Source organism: Dreissena polymorpha, chromosome 8, assembly GCF_020536995.1.
Source record: "Dreissena polymorpha isolate Duluth1 chromosome 8, UMN_Dpol_1.0, whole genome shotgun sequence".
In the NCBI taxonomy this organism is placed as follows: Eukaryota; Metazoa; Mollusca; class Bivalvia; order Myida; family Dreissenidae; genus Dreissena; species Dreissena polymorpha.
In genome coordinates, this window is record NC_068362.1 from 30,838,738 (window position 1) to 30,858,569 (window position 19,832).

The 19,832-nt window shown below is 39.5% G+C and overlaps 1 protein-coding gene across 1 annotated transcript in view; it reads right to left on the minus strand.

Annotated features, from left to right (window-relative positions):
• Positions 1-2,178: 2,178 nt before the first annotated feature.
• LOC127840423 (uncharacterized) overlaps positions 2,179-19,832 on the minus strand; it is a 61,465-nt gene continuing 43,811 nt past the window's right edge. Inside the window, exons 28-40 of the mRNA XM_052368838.1 lie at positions 18,052-18,095; positions 17,182-17,257; positions 16,322-16,521; positions 15,608-15,775; positions 13,897-14,055; positions 12,316-12,468; positions 11,929-11,989; positions 9,992-10,127; positions 9,497-9,601; positions 9,246-9,306; positions 8,751-8,916; positions 5,721-5,854; positions 2,179-2,394 (exon numbers count right to left, since the gene is read on the minus strand). Of these exons, the coding sequence (XP_052224798.1) occupies positions 2,348-2,394; positions 5,721-5,854; positions 8,751-8,916; positions 9,246-9,306; positions 9,497-9,601; positions 9,992-10,127; positions 11,929-11,989; positions 12,316-12,468; positions 13,897-14,055; positions 15,608-15,775; positions 16,322-16,521; positions 17,182-17,257; positions 18,052-18,095 (1,510 nt within the window). The 3' untranslated portion in view covers positions 2,179-2,347. The remainder of the gene's footprint in view (positions 2,395-5,720; positions 5,855-8,750; positions 8,917-9,245; positions 9,307-9,496; positions 9,602-9,991; positions 10,128-11,928; positions 11,990-12,315; positions 12,469-13,896; positions 14,056-15,607; positions 15,776-16,321; positions 16,522-17,181; positions 17,258-18,051; positions 18,096-19,832) is intronic.

Here is a 19,832-nt window from a genome sequence, read left to right on the forward strand (position 1 = left end):
GTTCGACGGAATCGTGGTTGTTTCAGGTTTGTTTAGATGTCTTAGTCACGTCATTGGCGTCATTTACAAATTTGTGCCATTTAGACAAGTACTAATATAATTTCACTTTGTAATATTTTAATACATTTTTGTTATCGCACAGTGGACTTGTTAGATACATTGAAACCGCTTATTCACGACAGTGGACTAGTTAGATACATTAAGACTGCTTATACGGGACAGTGGACTAGTTAGATACATTAATACTGCCCATACGGGACAGTGGACTAGTAAGATACATTGAGACTGATTAACTACAGTAGTGGTCTAGTCATATACATGTAGACAGCTCAACAACAATAGTGGACTAGTTATTTACATTTAGACAACTTAACTACAGCAGTGAACTAGTCATATACATATAGACAGCTTAACTGCAGTAGTGGACTAGTCATATACATTTAGAAAGCTTAACTACAGTAGTGGACTAGTTATATACATTTAGACAGCTTAACTACAGACGAAGACTAGTTATTTACATTTAGACAGCTTAACTACAGCAGTGAACTAGAAATATACATTTAGACAGCTTAACTATAGTTGAATACTAGTTATTTACATTGAGACAACTTAACTACAGCAGTGGAATAGTAATATACATTTAGACAGCTTAACTACAGTTGAAGACTAGTTATTTACATTTAGACAACTTAACTACAGCAGTGGAATAGTAATATACATTTAGACAGATTAACTGCAGTAGTCGACTAGTCATATACATATAGACAGCTTCACTACAGTAGTAGACTAGTTATATACATTTAGACAGCTTAACTACAGTTGAAGACTAGTTATTTACATTTAGACAGCTTAACTACAGAAGAAGACTATTTATTTACATTTAGACAGCTTAACTACAGCAGTGGACTAGTAATATACATTTAGACAGCTTAACTACAGTTGAAGACTTGTTATTTACATTTAGACAACTTAACTACAGCAGTTGACTAGTAATATACATTTTGACAGCTTAACTACAGTAGAAGACTAGTTATATACATTTAGACAACTTAACTACAGCAGTGGACTAGTTATATACATTTAGACAGCTTAACTACAGAAGAAGACTATTTATTTACATTTAGACAACTAAGCTACTGCAGTGGACTAGTCATATACATTTAGACAGCTTAACTACAGTAATGGAGTAATCATATACATTAAGACAGCTTAACTACTGCAGTGAAATAGTTAGATGCATTTAGACTTCTTAATCAGGGTAGTGAACTTGTTTTGATACTTCAAGCATTAATAATCTCGGCGATGAACTTGTTTCCATACTTTAAGCCTTCTTCATCACGGTAGTGAACTGATTCGGTTTTTAGACAGCCTAATCACGACAGTGGATTTCCTAGATACATTAAAGATTGACCAATAATATCAGTGGATTGATTGATAAAAGGCATTTAATCAAGTCAACCACGGTAATTTAATACCCGTTCTTCAAACATGGAGCGTCATCTTTTATGACGACTGACATCTTTTTTTATTGAAGCATTGTTTAAGACAATGCATGGGTACTATTGATGAGAAAGAACGTGCACAGTTCGATCATTGTAGTTGTGACTTCATTCTTAATGACGATTCACATATTGTGTCTTGTTAATTCGGCGTAAAATCGACCAATGTCTTTCAGTAGCGATATTACGCATTATTATTTTAACACATACGTGCTTGTTGGTGTATAATGCTGGTCAGTGACGCAGTGATGAAATGTGTCTTGTTCTGAGAAAACTGGGCATAATGCATGTGCGTAAAGTGTCATCCCAGATTAGCCTGTGCAGTCCGCACAGGCTATTCAGGGACGACACTTTCCGCTTAAACTTGATTTTCGGTAAGGAGGGACTTCCTTTAAACGAACAATACCCTAAAAGCGAAAAGTTTCGTCCCTGATTAGCCTGTGCGCACAGGCTAATCTGGGACGAAACTTTACGCACATGCATTAAGCCCAATTTTCTCAGAACAAGACACAAATGTTACGAATCAAAATGAATACGATCAACCAGTTATTTTTCCCAGAGAGTATTTATCACGATACGCTTTGAAATACTATAAAATGCTGTAAGATATATGTTTGCAATTAATCTGATCCAGCGTGACTCAAGACGAGCAAAAGGTAAATTAATCAAAGAAAAACACTGAACATTTAAATACCATCATTCGGACACAAACATGTCATACAAACGATACACAATAACAACATAAATACGTTTAGACTTTACAGTAATAATTGCAAACTACAACATTTATATTCGTGTCCATAGAGCGACTTCGAAGTCCTGTACCGCGCATGTGCGAATTTGTATATTTACTTCCGTTTTCCTGTTGCTGTGAACGCGTCCGCTGGGACAGATTCTGCAACAAAAAGTGATAATAAAAACGCAAAATGAAACGTAAAGCAATCTTTTGTTATTTTACTTCAGCTTTCTGGTAATTATTTTTCGGAAAATCATTTATATCGCAGGTATTAAATATCGTGGATTAAAGGAGACTTTTTCTTGGACACGTTAATTCGCTTATGTCTGACTTTGAGAAAAACAAGAGATGTGTTTGTCAAAACACAATGCCCCTTATTGCGCCGCTTTGAAATAAAATTTCAATATATCATTGGGCAGGTTAAGAAATGATCTCCCTTTTAAATCTTATTACTTCCCTTGGATTGTAATTTTTGACCTTTGACCTTGAATGATGACCTTGACCTTTCACCACTCAAAATGTGCAGCTCCATGAGATACATGCATGCCAATTATCAAGTTGCTATCTTCAATATTGCAAAAGTTATGGCCAATGTTAAAGTTTTCGGACAGACAGACGGACGGACAGTCAGTTCAAATGCTATAATGCAACCTACCGGGGGCATAAAAAGAGAACAAATTGAAATCAAATTTTCCGATGGATCGGTCAACCCAAAAAATAACCGAAAAGAAAGGATTTTACAGTAACCGCCACAAGTAACCGCCACAAAACGTAATCAATAGGAGGCCATAACACTTTGCTTCTTCCGACGTAGCCTTTAAATTATAAACAGGTTTGACACGATTTGTTACTCTCATTGCATAAGTAATCGTGCATATCAAAATACACTTTCCGCCTAAACTGAATGTTCGCAAAGTTGAGCCTTTAAATGAACAATTGAACGGTCGGGGTCATGTGAGTCACATGCCCCCCCCCCCCCCAAACAAGGCTTTAGGGATCATCTATTGTTCAAGGTCAATGCACATGTGAAATATCGTGCCAATCGTTCATTCGTCGTTGACAGGTTATTGATCGGATACAATTTTCACACTTATTGTGACAGTGACCTTGACCTTTGACCTAGTGACTCAATTTTCAATAGGGATCATCTACTGTCCAAGGCCAATGCACATGTGAATTATCAAGCCAATCGGTCAATTTGTCGACGAGTTTTTAATCGGAAACGATTTTCACACTTATTATGACAATGACAATGACCTTGACCTTTGACCAAGTGACCCTCATTTCAATAGGGATAATATGCTGTCAAAGTTCAATGCACATGTGAATCATCAAGCCAATCTGTCAATTCTTTCATGAGTTATTGATCGGAAACGATTTTCACACTTATAATGAAAGTGACATTTGACCTATTGACCCAATTTCAATAGGGGTCATCTACTGCCTAAAGCAAATGCACATGTGAAGTATAAAGCAAATCAGTCAATTCGTTGACGAGTTATTGATCGGAAACGAAGTGGTATACCGAAAGACCGACAGACAGACCGACCTACAGCCAGCAAAACATTATACTCCCTCTTCTTCGAAAGGGGGGGGGGGCATGATACAAGCAGAAAGTGTCGTCCATGATTAGCCTGTGCGGAATACGCGGGATAATCTGGATTAAAACGTTACGCTCAGTCAATAAGCCCGTATTTTCCAGAACGCGGCTTATCAATAGTGTACCATCATTATCGAGTTTGGGATGCATTTACACAATTTCAACATGCACTCTGGATTGTATTTTACAAAATCTCTTTTGCGTACCGATATAATTTTCATTTAAAGACCTGTTGATATGGTATGTGATTTTGAAGATTTTCAAAGGGGTGAGATTGAATTTGAACCTCATAATAGTGGGGGGGGGGGGGAGGCTCCAAAATCTTTGGAGTAAACATGTAAGCCTCACTCTGGGAAAACCGGGCTTAATGCATGTGTGTAAAGTACCGTCCCAGATCAGCGTAAAGTACCGTCCCAGATCAGCGTAAAGTACCGTCCCAGGTCAGCGTAAAGTACCGTCCCAGATCAGCGTAAAGTACCGTCCCAGATCAGCGTAAAGTACCGTCCCAGATCAGCGTAAAGTACCGTCCCAGATCAGCGTAAAGTACCGTCCCAGATCAGCGTAAAGTACCGTCCCAGATCAGCGTAAAGTACCGTCCCAGATCAGCGTAAAGTACCGTCCCAGATCAGCGTAAAGTACCATCCCAGATCAGCGTAAAGTACCGTCCCAGATCAGCGTCAAGTACCGTCCCAGATCAGCATAAAGTACCGTCCCAGATCAGCGTAAAGTACCGTCCCAGATCAGCGTAAAGTACCGTCCCAGATCAGCGTAAAGTACCGTCCCAGATCAGCGTAAAGTACCGTCCCAGATCGTCCCAGATCAGCGTAAAGTACCGTCCCAGATCAGCGTAAAGTACCGTCCCAGATCAGCGTAAAGTACCGTCCCAGATCAGCGTAAAGTACCGTCCCAGATCAGCGTAAAGTACCGTCCCAGATAAGCGTAAAGTACCGTCCCAGATCAGCGTAAAGTACCGTCCCAGATCAGCGTAAAGTACCTTCCAAGATCAGCGTAAAGTACCGTCCCAGATCAGCGTAAAGTACCGTCCCAGATCAGCGTAAAGTACCGTCCAAGATCAGCGTAAAGTTCCGTCCCAGATCAGCGTAAAGTACCGTCCCAGATCATCGTAAAGTACCGTCCCAGATCAGCGTAATGTACCGTCCCAGATCAGCGTAAAGTACCGTTCCAGATCAGTGTAAAGTACCGTCCCAGATCAGCGTAAAGTACCGTCCCAGATGAGCCTGTGCAGTCTGAACATGCTTATCAGAGACGTCACTTTCCGCGTTTACTGATCGTTACGTTTAAAGGGAGTCTCTTCATAATAAAGAATTCAATCAAGATTGAAAGTAGATTGAAAGTGCATATGCATTTAGCACGTTTTTCAAAGTGTTGTTCCTTTTTGATTTGCATCAAGGTTTTTTTTCAATATGTAGAGCAAAGTCATGGCGCTACAATCTTGGGGATAATACATTGAACAAGAGATGTGTTTGTCGGAAACAAAATGCCCCCTAATGCACCGCTTTGAATTTTCGTTTGACCTTTGACCTTGAAGGATGACCTTGAAATTGACCTTTCAACACTCAAAATGTGCATGCCTCCATGAGATACATATGCATGCCAAATATCAAGTTGCTCTCTTCAATATTGCAAAAGTTATGACCAAGGTAAAAGTTTTGAGACAGACACACAGAAACACAGACACACAGACACACTAACAGACAGGCCAAAAACAATATAACCCGGATCATTCGAGGGCATAAAAAACAAATTGGAAAAGATTATCTTGACAAATCCCGGGGAATAAAATCGTTTTCAATTATCTTGGTGAGGGTCTATATAAGACCCCTGCTAAAGATGACCGTCAAATCACATGTAGCGCGTGACATACCACGTGACTCCGCGCATGCGCGACACCTGCACGCGGACATGACGGGAACAAGGGCGGTGGTCGGTCGCTTATTTATCCCCTCACCACAAAGCACGTTCACCACGCTGTAGCGGTCCACGTCTCCCGTGCAACACCTGAAATATACAATACGACCCAAGTGCAACACTTGAGATAGACTATATGACGCAAGTGCTATACTTGATATAGACTATACGACGCAAGTGCTACACTTGAGATAGACTATACGACGCAAGTGCTTCACTTGATATAGACTATACGACGCAAGTGTTACACTTGATATAGACTATACGACGCAAGTGCTTCACTTAAGATAGACTATACGACGCTATCGTTCACGAGAAGCTATACTTACACATAGCTTATGGAAAAAGGTGTAAGGCCTAGACTTGTATCCACCAAACAATTCTTAGATTTAAGTATAAGAGCGATGAATATTCGTTAATTACAGTCTTTTGCTTAGAAGGGACAACTTGTCAACGAAAAATACCATCAAAGCGGAAATTGTCGTTTATGATTAGCCTGTCAGGAATGCACAGGTTAATTTGAACGGACACTACTCACATGCATTAGGCCCGGTTTTCCCAGAACGCGACTCATTTACAGACGGTGCAACTAGTGGTATTTTGTATCAACGTATAAAATACCAACATGTACACCGAAAACAATAATGTTTTTTTAAGTTTATGGTTTTGCAAACTTGACATTTTCAGGAGGTTTTTGTAACATTTCCTGTCATAAAGGCGCACACCATATTAACAGTGACGACCAGGATCTGTCGTGAGAGACAGCACACATTTATGACAAAAACGGGATGTTACAGTTCTCATCGCAATTTGTATCGGTACAGAATTTAAGTGCAGTAGTGTCAAAAGTGTGGGCAAAACTATCTGGAGATAATTTATTATTTCACAAAGAAATATGGTCCAACTTAAGAAGACATCAAACTTTCAAGTTAGCGTTGCATCTTGAGAATATTGCCAAACAAACTTGGTGCAAGAAAGATCGTTTATATCTTTCACTCACATCACACGCAGTATCTGCACTGCTTTAACCCATTTATGCCTAGTGGACTCTCCCATCCTTCTCAACTGGATCAATTTATTTCCAACATAAAGGATGTGCAGTATATTTATTTCTATATTTAGAATATTTCTTACAGAAATTCCTTAAAGCAAACAGCGCAGACCCTGATGAGACGCCGCATAATGCGGCGTCTTATTTGGGTCTACGCTGTTTGCAAAGGCCTTTTTTCTATACGCTAGGCATAAATGGGTTAATGCTCTGTAGACACTATTGAAGACATTCAGTCGTATTTATATAATCGAGCTCAGTGAAAACGGTGTTTAATGCACGTGCGTCAAGTGGCACCCGTGATTTGCTCGTGCAGTACACACAGGCTGATCAGGGACGTAACCTTCCGCGTGGGTAATATTTGATTCTTAAAGGAAGTCGGTTCTTGGGGAATATTCAGTTAAGGCGGAAAGAGTCGTCCTTGATGCAGTCCGCACAGGCTTATCAGAGACTTTACCTCCCGCTTGTGTTATATATTATTTTTCAAAGGAAGTAGGTTCTTGGGGAATATTCAGTTAAGGCGGAAAGAGTCGTCCCTGATGCAGTCCGCACAGGCTAATCAGGGACGTAACCTTCCGCTTGTATAATATTTTATTTTTAAAGGAAGTCAGTTCTTGGGGAATATTCAGTTGAGGCGGAAAGTCTAGTCCCTTGATACAGTTTGCACAGGCTGATCCGACACTTCACGCACATGCATTAAGCCCCGTTGACACAGTGGGAGGCTCATATAATATGCGTTGAACTGATCGACTCGCCACTGTACTGACTGAATGTGCGAAAACGCTACTGTACTGACTGATCGACTCGCTACTTTACTGACTGATCGACTCGCTACTGTACTGACTGATCGACTCGCTACTGTACTGACTGATCGACTCGCTACTGTACTGACTGATGGACTCGCTACTGTACTGACTGATCGACTCGCTACTTTACTGACTGATCGACTCGCTACTGTACTGACTGATCGACTCGCTACTGTACTGACTGATCGACTCGCTACTTTACTGACTGATCGACTCGCTACTGTACTGACTGATCGACTCACTACTGTACTGACTGATCGACTCGCTACTGTACTGACTGATCGACTCGCTACTGTACTAACTGAATGACTCGCTACTGTACTGACTGATCGACTCGCTACTGTACTGACTGATCGACTCGCTACTGTACTGACTGATCGACTCGCTACTGTACTGACTGATCGACTCGCTACTGTACTGACTGATCGACTCGCTACTGTACTGACTGATCGACTCGCTACTGTACTGACTGAATGTGCGTAAACACAAATCAGTTTATGTGCAATATGTCGTAGTAAATCATAGCCGCGAGTAATGCTTGACAAAAACGTGATTGCGTAATAAATGTCATAATTAGTGGTCCATATTTTCATACGTAACGCAACCAACGTCAACAAACAGATCTGCAGAACCAGTCCGCACCGGTTTGATTTAAAGTAGACCTGGTCGTTTCTATTAACACTATAGAGTTTTATTATTACTGTTGAATCATTGATAGTTGTCGGAATGAAATTTCGTGTTGTTGTTTTTTTCAAAAAAAAAGAAGAAATGTTCGCTTATTTTTGGACTTCTGATTTTTGGGAGCGGCCAAAATCTTCACTCAGTCACTGAGGAAGTAATAGTTTAAACCTAAATTTTAGATAGATTGCATCGACAGCCGAAGGCTAATGGAAACGATCTTGAGTCCATTACTTGATGTCGATCGGGGAAGGAGATCTTAATAACGCTCCAAAAATGGAGCCTGTGCCCGTGACTTCTCGGTCATTAAGTGGTATTCAATTCGTCATGGCAACCAGTAAATAGTCAAGCATTATTTCTTGGACCACTGTACCAGAACCGGTTAAAAACTTCCAGCAGTATCTTAGCGATGTAAATGGTATAAGTCAACAGCAAAGAAGGAAATAATACGGACCTGCAACTGACGTCCAGGGTATATCCGGTGTGAAGCAACAGTTGGGGTGAGGCGGTGCTGTTTCCACACGAGCCCGTGCAGAATGTGAACTCAACCTTGTCCACTGAGCGACACGTGCGGCCGGCGTCGTACAGGAAGTCGAGGCGCCTCTGCAGTTGACACGTGTCTACGAGAGAGCAAACAGGTGGGTTGAACTTAACTTTAACAGCTTGATCCGTATTCACCAAACATTTATAAGACTTACGAATAATAAAAAAAAGTATTCTTTACATTGATATGTTCAAGAATTGCTTAAATTTTAAGTCAAACTTGGCATTTACAACCTTTAATGACGTATTTCTTTTAAGGACATTTCATGCCACCAAAGGCACCCCTGGAATCATGTACAATTTCAAAATCAGACGTGCTATTTCTTTGTTCTAAGTCTATTCTTTATTCTGAATGGGTTGGAGATTTTAAATTTTGGACCAATCCGTTTTTGGCATACTAGTTTACCGGATTGTTTGACACACCGCGGGCAGCACGGATCTGTGACGTCATAACTGAGCGTCTCGTCCTGAAATCACAACAGCCAATCATAAACGACTCCAATATTTAATAGAAAAGGAATTTTGCTTCATGCACATATATACACGATGACATTAACACAATCGGAAAAGTAACTTGTTTTTTTAAACAGCAAAAGCGTTCAGTATTTTGTGTATTTTGATGACGTCATTTGACTTTTTAAAGCGTATGTGTTTTACCTCTTTACAGACCGGTATCTCACAGCGAGGGGAACACATGACGTCTCCGTTCACACATTCACAATGGACACATTTGTTGTCAGTTGGTGCCCAAGTTTCACCGGGCTGAAATAGAAGCAAATACATTGATTCATGCTTATCAATATAGTTTAAATCTCTCCAGAGGTTTTGTTAAAAGATTTATATGCGCATAATAATGTTAATAGCATTTGTAAATCATTAACTAAAATACCTTTCCTCCTATTTGTTTACGACATAAATTAACCCAAATTTTTCTCCTCAATTTACGACATTAATTAACTCACATGTTTCTCCACTGCGTTTACGACATTTATTAACCCACACTTTTCTCCACTCCGTTTAAGACATTCATTAACCAACCTTTGTCTTCACTCCGTTTACGACATTAATAAACCCACCTTTGTCACCACTCCGTTTACGACATCAATAAGCCCACATTTGTTTTCACTCCGTTTACGACATTGATAAACCCACCTTTTTCTCCTCTCCGTTTACGACACAGACCTCACACTGATTGCCCGTGACGCACTGACCCTTCTGGTTTCTATAGTAACCGCGCGCGCATAAACAGCCCGTCCGGTTACATACAGCATAGGGCCCTGACGTCAGCCTGGCAAATTGAACATGAGTAAGATGTTAAAAACTATATGAGCCTCGCTATGGAAATTCGGGCTTTAAGAATAAGCGTTATAAGTCGTCCCAGATGAGCCTGTGCAGCCCTCACAGGCTAATCAGGGACGACACATTCCGCTGTTATTTTATTGTTTCATTGTTTCAAGTATCGTCTGAACAAAAATCTAGTTAAGGCGGATAGTGTCGTACATGATTAGCAGGTGTGGACTGCACAGGCTTATATGGGACCACACTTGACTACACAGGCTAATATGGGACGACACTTGACTGCACAGGCTAATATGGGACGACACTTGACTGCACAGGCTAATATGGGACGACACTTGACTGCACAGGCTAATATGGGACGACACTTGACTACACAGGCTAATATGGGACGACACTTGACTGCACAGGCTAATATGGGACGACACTTGACTGCACAGGATAATATGGGACGTCACTTGACGCACAGGCAAATATGGGACGACACTTGACTGCACAGGCTAATATGGGACGACACTTGACTACACAGGCTAATATGGGACGACACTTGACTGCACAGGCTAATATGGGACGACACTTGACGTTCATACTTTAAGCCCCGTTTTCCCAGAGCATGGCTAGAATATACTACATTGGAGTTCAAACAAAAGTGGTTAACACAAACTACACATACCTGAATATTTGTGCCTACACTAAATTGTTTTTTCATTTTTTGAATCAGGTTTTGTCACATTCGAATTACTTTTTACAAAATAAATATGGATAACATTTGGAAAATTTCTGATAATTTATATTCTTATTAAGGTAAAAAAGGATAATATAAAACATGATGCTAAAATCAATAAACACATGCTCCCATCGGAAGCCATGTAAGTATCGATGCTAGGACCCATTTAACCCTTTCAGTGCGGGAGCCGAATTTTGAAGGCCTTTGCAAACAGTTTGGATCCAGATGAGACGCCACAGAACTTGGCGTCTCATCAGGATCCAAACTGTTTGCTATTCTGATCATATTATTTGGAAACAATCGAAGAAAATGCTAATTTAAGAAATTCAGCAGACGACATTTTAGCAGACGACAAATTTCCCAGCATGCAAAGGGTTAAATAAGTGTCAATCCTAAACTAGATGAACGTCAATGTCAAAACGAGGTCAGATGATGTGGGTGTGTTGTTTGTGTACGTAGATACTGTCTGTGCAAGTACCAAAGCTCTTTTGCTAGCGGTATTTTTAATAAGATGAACCCCGTCATTTTGGGTGAACTAACAATTGGGACTTTCAATAAATCAAAGTGCAAAAAACAGGTGAATGTAAACACTGGAAGCATAAACAAGTTTGAGCAAACTACTTTTCAATTTTGGTTATAGATTTTGTTGGAAACTGCGTGTTAGGGTTTGGAGGCCTATGGCTGTTTCAAACACCAATGTATTTTAGCATTTTCCAAGGCAGTGACACAATATTTTTCATATTTAATGTCTGAGTCTGCTTACGATATTCCAAGTATCGAGGATACGTGTGATGTTTGGCGCGTATAAAACTGTAACTAAAGGATAGATATGAGGTTTGGCGATAAATTTAAGCCGGTTTGCATACGATACTTGTGAGGCTTGGTGCTTATAAAACCGGTTTACATATGATACGTGTGAGGTTTTGCTCTTATAAAACCGGTTTACAACCTCACGAGAGTATAGGAGAGGTCTTTTACTTATAAAACCGGGATTAAGCCTTACTAGTATGTTTCTCATTGTGATATGTACATAAAGTTAATAAACACGTAATTTTCTCCATCGTACCTATTGGCGCATGTGTCCTCACAAGTCGTACAGTTGGTGTAATACTCATTGGTTCCGCAATCTGAAAGCACGGTGTAGACAGTAATGTACACATGTAATATCATTCATATACATGTAATGTATGTTAAATTTATTTCTGAGGGTTATATATCCATATTTAACAGCTAATATCAACATTCATTACTAACGTCGACACAGGTGTTGTTTTTTGTTGTTGTTTTTTTGCTTGAGGATTTGTGAACATCTATCATTACTTGCGATGACATAATTCAAGTTTCAATTCAATCACGGGAGAAATATGATCAAACCTCCAGTCAGGGCCAACTCAAATAGCGACTGCCATATAATAATAATCAAACATTGTTTACGGGCCTAACAACTACTTACTGCAAGCGCCTGCATAGCAGACGGCGTCATCGATCAAAGTGGGACAGTCGTAGGTGGTTATTCCTAACACACGTCTGCTGCGCTCCCTACGACCCGTACCACACCGTACCGAACATGCCGACCATTCCGACCAGGCACTCACGTTGCACCGCACTGAAAGATGTAATTGATCCACGTTCTGGATAAAGTGGACTTAATGCATGTGCGTAAACTGTCATGTCAGATTAGCCTGCGCAGTCCGCACAGCACATAATAATCTGGGACGTTAATAGCCTCACATGCATTAAGCCCAGTTTTCCCATAAGGCGGCTTAATTATTTTTTTTGGTTTAAACCAATTTGTTGTTGGAGATCAAAAGACAAACGATCACAAATGATTTAAACAAATTACATTTAATGTTTATACAATTTTCACTTGGCAAGGACTCTCCATAATTATAGAAAATGTAATAGATGTGTACATTTTAAAGTCGTAGGCGTAAAGTTCTGTGGTTTTTCAAAACATTTACTATTTTCGTTGACACGCTTATTCCTGGAGTTTTTTTATTTTGAAAAACAAAACACACACACACACACACACACACAAAGATTTGGGTCGGTAATATGCCAATGTGTTTGTGGAATTTGTGAAACAATCAACCCACGATATCAACAAAAATTAATGCCCCAGGATCAATAATAATATGACTATGTATTCTCTTACCAGGATCAATTATGATATGACTATGTATTCTCTTACTATAATGCCCCAGGATCAATAATGATATGACTATGTATTCTCTTACTATAATGATATGACTATGTATTCTCTTACTATAATGATATGACTATGTATTCTCTTACCAGGATCAATAATAATATGACTATGTATTCTCTTACCAGGATCAATTATGATATGACTATGTATTCTCTTACTATAATGCCCCAGGATCAATAATGATATGACTATGTATTCTCTTACCAGGATCAATAATGATATGACTATGTATTCTCTTACCAGGATCAATAATGATATGACTATGTATTCTCTTACTATGATCAATAATGATATGACTATGTATTCTCTTACTATGGTCAATAATGATATGACTATGTATTCTCTATAATGATATGACTATGTATTCTCTATGATATGACTATGTATTCTCTATAATGATATGACTATGTATTCTCTATAATGATATGACTATGTATTCTCTTACTGATATGACTATGTATTCTCTATGATATGACTATGTATTCTCTATGATATGACTATGTATTCTCTTACTATGATATGACTATGTATTCTCTATGATATGACTATGTATTCTCTATGATATGACTATGTATTCTCTATGATATGACTATGTATTCTCTATGATATGACTATGTATTCTCTATGATATGACTATGTATTCTCTATGATATGACTATGTATTCTCTATGATATGACTATGTATTCTCTATGATATGACTATGTATTCTCTATGATATGACTATGTATTCTCTATGATATGACTATGTATTCTCTATGATATGACTATGTATTCTCTATGATATGACTATGTATTCTCTATGATATGACTATGTATTCTCTTACTATTGCACGGTCTCTCCAGACAGACTCCAGTCTCCAGCAGCGTCACGTGACATCGTGTCCAGTCCAGGGGGTTCGTGTACTGACGGCGCCGCTCGCGCGTCCCCGAGTCGCAGGTGGCGCTACACTCGCTCCACGCCGTCCACCCGCTCACCTCACAACCTGCGACATGATACTGACTCCTATTATGCCCAGAGAAATTTTTGTTGTAAGGCAGGATTTGAAAACTCTTTTCTACCCTTATCCATAGCAGCACTATGAACCCCATATCATCAGTGTGACTCCTATCATACTCAGAGAAATTGTTGTTACAATCCATACTTTGAAACTTTTTCTGAAGCAACGTGAACCACTTAAGCTGACCACGTACGACGCAAGTGACCCCCTTTGACGCAAGATGACCTTATACGATGCAACGTGACGCCATACGACGCAATATGACCCCCTTAGACGCAAGATGACCTAATACGACGCCACGTGACCTCATACGACGCAAGGTGACCCCATACGACGCAGGGTGACGCCATACGGCGCAGGGTGACCCCATACGACGCAGGGTGACCCCATACGACGCAAGGTGACCCCCTTAGACGCAAGATGATCTCATACGACGCAACGTGATCTCATACGACGCAACGTGACCTCATACGACGCAACGTGACCTCATACGACGCAAGTTGACCTCATACGACGCAACGTGATCTCATACGACGCAACGTGACCTCATACGACGCAAGTTGACCTCATACGACGCAACGTGACCTCATACGACGCAAGTTGACCTCATACGACGCAACGTGACCTCATACGACGCAACGTGACCTCATACGACGCAAGTTGACCTCATACGACGCAAGTTGACCTCATACGTCACAACGTGACCATTAAGACGCAAGATTACACCATATAGCAAGATTTTAAAAACTATTTCTATTTCAATAAATTTGGATCATACTGACACGGTACATCTTTGTTGGCTTTGTGACAATTGTGAGTAAAACTGCTGTATCTGTAGAACATCCGACATAGTTGTTTTACACCAAATCATCTGTAGAACATCCGACATAGTTGTTTTACACCAAATCATCTGTAGAACATCCGACATAGTTGTTTTACACCAAATCATCTGTAGAACATCCGACATAGTTGTTTTACACCAAATCATTGATTCAACGATTCCCGATGGAGTGTTGTAAAGTCATGTTGCCGTTAACTTTCTCATTCATACATGTGGCATCATCATAACATTAACACGTGTGAGATTGTTTTGTTCAGGACATGTACTTGTAAAAGTCTATAGAGCAAGAACCCAGAGTACAAGAGATAGGTGACAGAGCACAATTTTGATTATATTTTCAGCTCAAGAAATTTCCGTCTTTCTCATATCTAGCATTGATGACGACGCAAGGCGTTTGTTAATTATTATCGCTGAAAGCATCTGCGAACAACAGCGGTGTTGTTGGGGAGGGAAACATTAGTTTAAGTAACTTTGATCATCATCACAGCTTCACAAATTTATATTTCAAGAACCTTCCCTCAGACTCACGGAATCGCCATTGCGAAGTGGATATGGCAACCGCCTTCAGATCATGAGGCCATGGCTTCAATAATTATTATGCGAGCGTTCTTTAAATCTCCCGAAAAGACACTTAGAACTGTTTCTACGCAATCGTGCTAAAATAAATAGGTTTTAAAATTTGAATTTTAAACTCACATGTGACGTTGTTGTTACATGGCAAAGTCTGCGAGTTTTCCCCGGCGCATGGCGACCCGCCGCAGTTCTGCAAGGGGAGGTTACACATCCGGAACCTGTTGGTCAGTCCGCCTGCGCATGTCCGGCTGCAGCCACTCCAGGATGTCCACTGACCCCATGAGCCGTGAACTGACCACAAAACAACACAGGTCAGAAAATACATAAACACGTCTATATACACTGATAATTTTAGCTTACAAAATGTGTCGCCATCTTGCCGATCACGTGATTACATCCTCTGGAATAGCACAGACAAATGTTCGAGAAGTAACTCAATTATACAATAACTGTTATTATACCTCATTTTTATTCACAATGCTTAACTTCCATAGGCCATCGTGACATAATAATACTGTAAGACCCAGCGGGAAAAAAAATTCTGGCCAAAAAATACTGTCGCCCGCTACCTTAGCAATCACGTGCGGAATGGTAAAAAAATATACTGTCCCATTCGCGCATGCGCAGTACGCAGTTTTGCATTTCCGCTGAAAACAGATGACCAAATATAAAAATTGTTCATGGTATAATCATGTCTGACAGGGTGGCAGTAAATTTGTGAACTTTCGGAAAAATACTGTCAACCTCGGCTTCGCCTCGGTTAACAGTATTTCCTCAAGTTGATAAATTAACTGTCACCCTGTCAGACATGTACTATTTATATACTGTCCGACTCACCTATAGCGTTCTTGTCCCTCTCGCACCACCGTCCGCCGGTCGTACAGCGGCAGATGAGACACGGCGGTGATCCCGGTATGACGTCACCAACGTTATACGAGAGCCCCTCATAGACGCAGTCCGCGGGACATGGGCGGTAAGGGCAGATCTGAGTGTCGAACTTCTGACCGCAGTGCACGGGGCTTCCGTGCAACAGTGATCTAGAACACGGACAGATGCAATCACTGAGTGTGGTGTGTATAAAGGCACGAGATACTTTATTCAGGGATTTGAACGATTTAAGACAAAATGAGTGAAAACCCTATTCACTTGTACTTTCCAAGGGGCATTTATTTTTTAAGTTTTCGAAAATTAATAATTAGAAAGTAATTTTGTTTCTGCGCATTTGTCTTATGATCTGATTGTGCTTTGTTCACATTAATTACTTATACCAGCAAAATATACTTGTCTCTCTCTGGGAGAACGGTACATAATGCATTTGCAAAAGTGTCGTCTTTGATAAGCCTGTGTAATCCGCATAGGCTAATCAGGGGCGACACTTTCCGCATAAATTGGTATTTCGTTTAAAACAAACTTTCTTTTAAAGGAAAGTGTCGTTCAATAAAAGGCTCTGCGGACTGCACATGATTATCTGTGACAGCACTTTACTTACATGCATTAAACCCCGTTTTCCCAAGGCGCGGCTTATATATACTTCAGATTTCAATATGGAACGAAACTTTACGCAAATGCATTAAGCCTCGCTTTGCCAGAGCGTGGCTCATATATACTTTCCACTTTAATCTGGGACGACACTTAGCGCACATGCATTAAGCCTTGTTCTCCAAGACCTAGTCTACCCTTGTACCCTGTCCACTAACCTGTATCGGTTGCGAGTGGCTCGTCCACACGTGTCGCTACACTGTCCCCACGTGCCCCACGCGTCCCACGTGCAACCTTAACACAATGTGGAAAATATTGACAATATGTATTTGTTAATTATATATTAAACATATTCCGAACTAAGAATTGGGGAAATTTCGATATCGAATACAAAAGACCAGATTGAACTACTGTATGTCACAAACTATGCAACAAGTATATCAGATTTTTTTCTGAATTTATAAACTGAATATCATACAGAAATTTAAATTTCTCGACACGAAATTTCGTTTTTTTAAAGAAAAATAAAAATGATTGTCGGTCATTTTCGATCTGTTTGTGAGGATCAGCCAATCCATGTCCCTTGAATAACGATTCAATAAGTAACGATTGTTCAGTATTTTAATATCTTCTTTACTGTATGTGTCACCGATTTGTTCCGTTTCGTTCTACACTGAAACATTTTAATGTTTAGCAAATAATTAATCTTTTTGCGGCGGTTGCCTGCACTTTTTTATCTTAACAAGGTTGTTATCACGATTCATTGTATTTATTTTGCCCAACCAATATACTTATGGGCCTGAGGCTGTCTCACTTTTGTAAGGCCGGGCTTAATGCATATGTTTTAAAATGGTGTCGCAGATTAACCTGTGCATTCCGCACAGGCTAATCAGAGAAAACAATTTTTACTATTATGGAATTTTTCGTTTGGAGGAAGTATGTTCTAAAGGTAAATCAAATATAGGCGGAAAGGTCTGCCATGATAAGCTTGGGCGGATTGCATGAGCTTATCTGAGAAGACACTTTATGCGTAAAGCCCCGTTTTCCCAAAGCGCGTCTTAAATGACTACACACGTATGTAAACTTACACTCTGGGTCCTTGTTGCACTCAAGGGTACCATTTCGGCACACGCTGCAAAATAGATCAACGATTTAAGAGCTTCAAATGTATACAGAGCTTAATACTTTCAAAGATGTAAACAACTTTAAAATATACATTTTTGCAGCTTTTTAAATTTGAAATATTATATAAGATAACGATTTTACGTGTATTTTGTGTGTGATTAATTTCGGCCCATAATGGATCATAGTGAAAATACGGACTGTCTCTCCAAGCATTTCCTGACATATCTAAAGATATAGAGGATATTTGTTCATGTCAGTGTAAGATCGTTTGTTATATCACGAGTGATCATAGAAAATATATTTTTACGAGTGGCGCATAATTATATTAAATATTAAATAAAATATTTATTATTATATTATTATTTATTATATATTATAATATTATGGTATTTATTATACTACTATTTATTATTATTATAATAATATTTTTAATATAATGATAATTATCAATTATAATACTATTTATCTATGATCAGGAGTGAAATAACTAACGATCACTCGTGAAAATATATTTTCTATGATCGCTCGTAAAATAACAAACGATCTTACACTGACAGGAACAAATTTTCTGTTTCTTGTATGCCCCTTTTTCAAGAAAATAATTAACAGCAGTTTCCCTTTTGCTGAAAAGTTACCCATTCTCGGAGTTTCTCCCGTTGCGTGCCTCAATAAATTCCAAAACACAAAACAAGAGGCCCATGAGGGCCTGAATCGCTCTACTGCTATGAACACTGTGAAAGTTTGGAAAGAATAAGATTGAAACTTTGTACTTAATCGCGCAAACAAGGAGATTTTTTTCAAATTCAAGGGGAGATTATTGTGTACTTATTTCTCCGATAATGCTCATATTCAATAGGTTTCAAGTCCTCATACTGTGCAAATTTGGAAATAATTGGATGAACACTGTGGAATTAATTGCGTAAACAAGCGGGATTTAAAAAATTTCTCATATTCAAGGGGAAGTCATTCTGGATTTATTGCTTTGATATTGCTCTTTTTACACAAGGGATGTTTGTAAAACATGCCCCATATGGGATGTCAGTTGTAGTGGCAGCATTGTGTGAATACGTTTATTGTCACTGTGACCTTGACCTTTGACCTAGTGACCTTAAAATCAATAGGGGTCATCTGCCAGTCATGATCAATGTACCTATAAAGTTTCATGATCCTAGGCCTTATTATTCTTGAGTTATCATTCGGAAACCATTTTACTGTTTTGAGTCACTGTTACCTTGACCTTTGACATAAAAATCAATAGGGGTCATATGCCAGTCATGATCAATGTACCTATAAAATTTCATGATCCTAGGCGTAAGCATTCTGGAGTTCTCATCCGGAAACCATTTTACTGTTTCGAGTCAATGTGACCTTAACCTTTGACCTAGTGACCTGAAAATCAATAGGGGTCATCTGCCAGTCATGATCAATGTACCTATTAAGTTTCAAGATCCTAGGCCTAAGCATTCTTGAGTTATCATCCGGAAACCATTTTACTATTTCAAGTCAATGTGACCTTTACCTTTGACCTAGTGACCTGAAAATCAATAGGGGTCATCTGCCAGTCATGATCAATGTACCTATGAAGTTTCATGATCCTAGGCCTAAGCATTCTTGAGTTATCATCTGGAAACCATTTTACTATTTCGAGTCACTGTGACCTTGACCTTTGACGCAGTGACATGAAAATCAAAAGGCTTTGAGTCCTCATTAATATAAAGACACTGAACAAGTTTGACAAGAATCG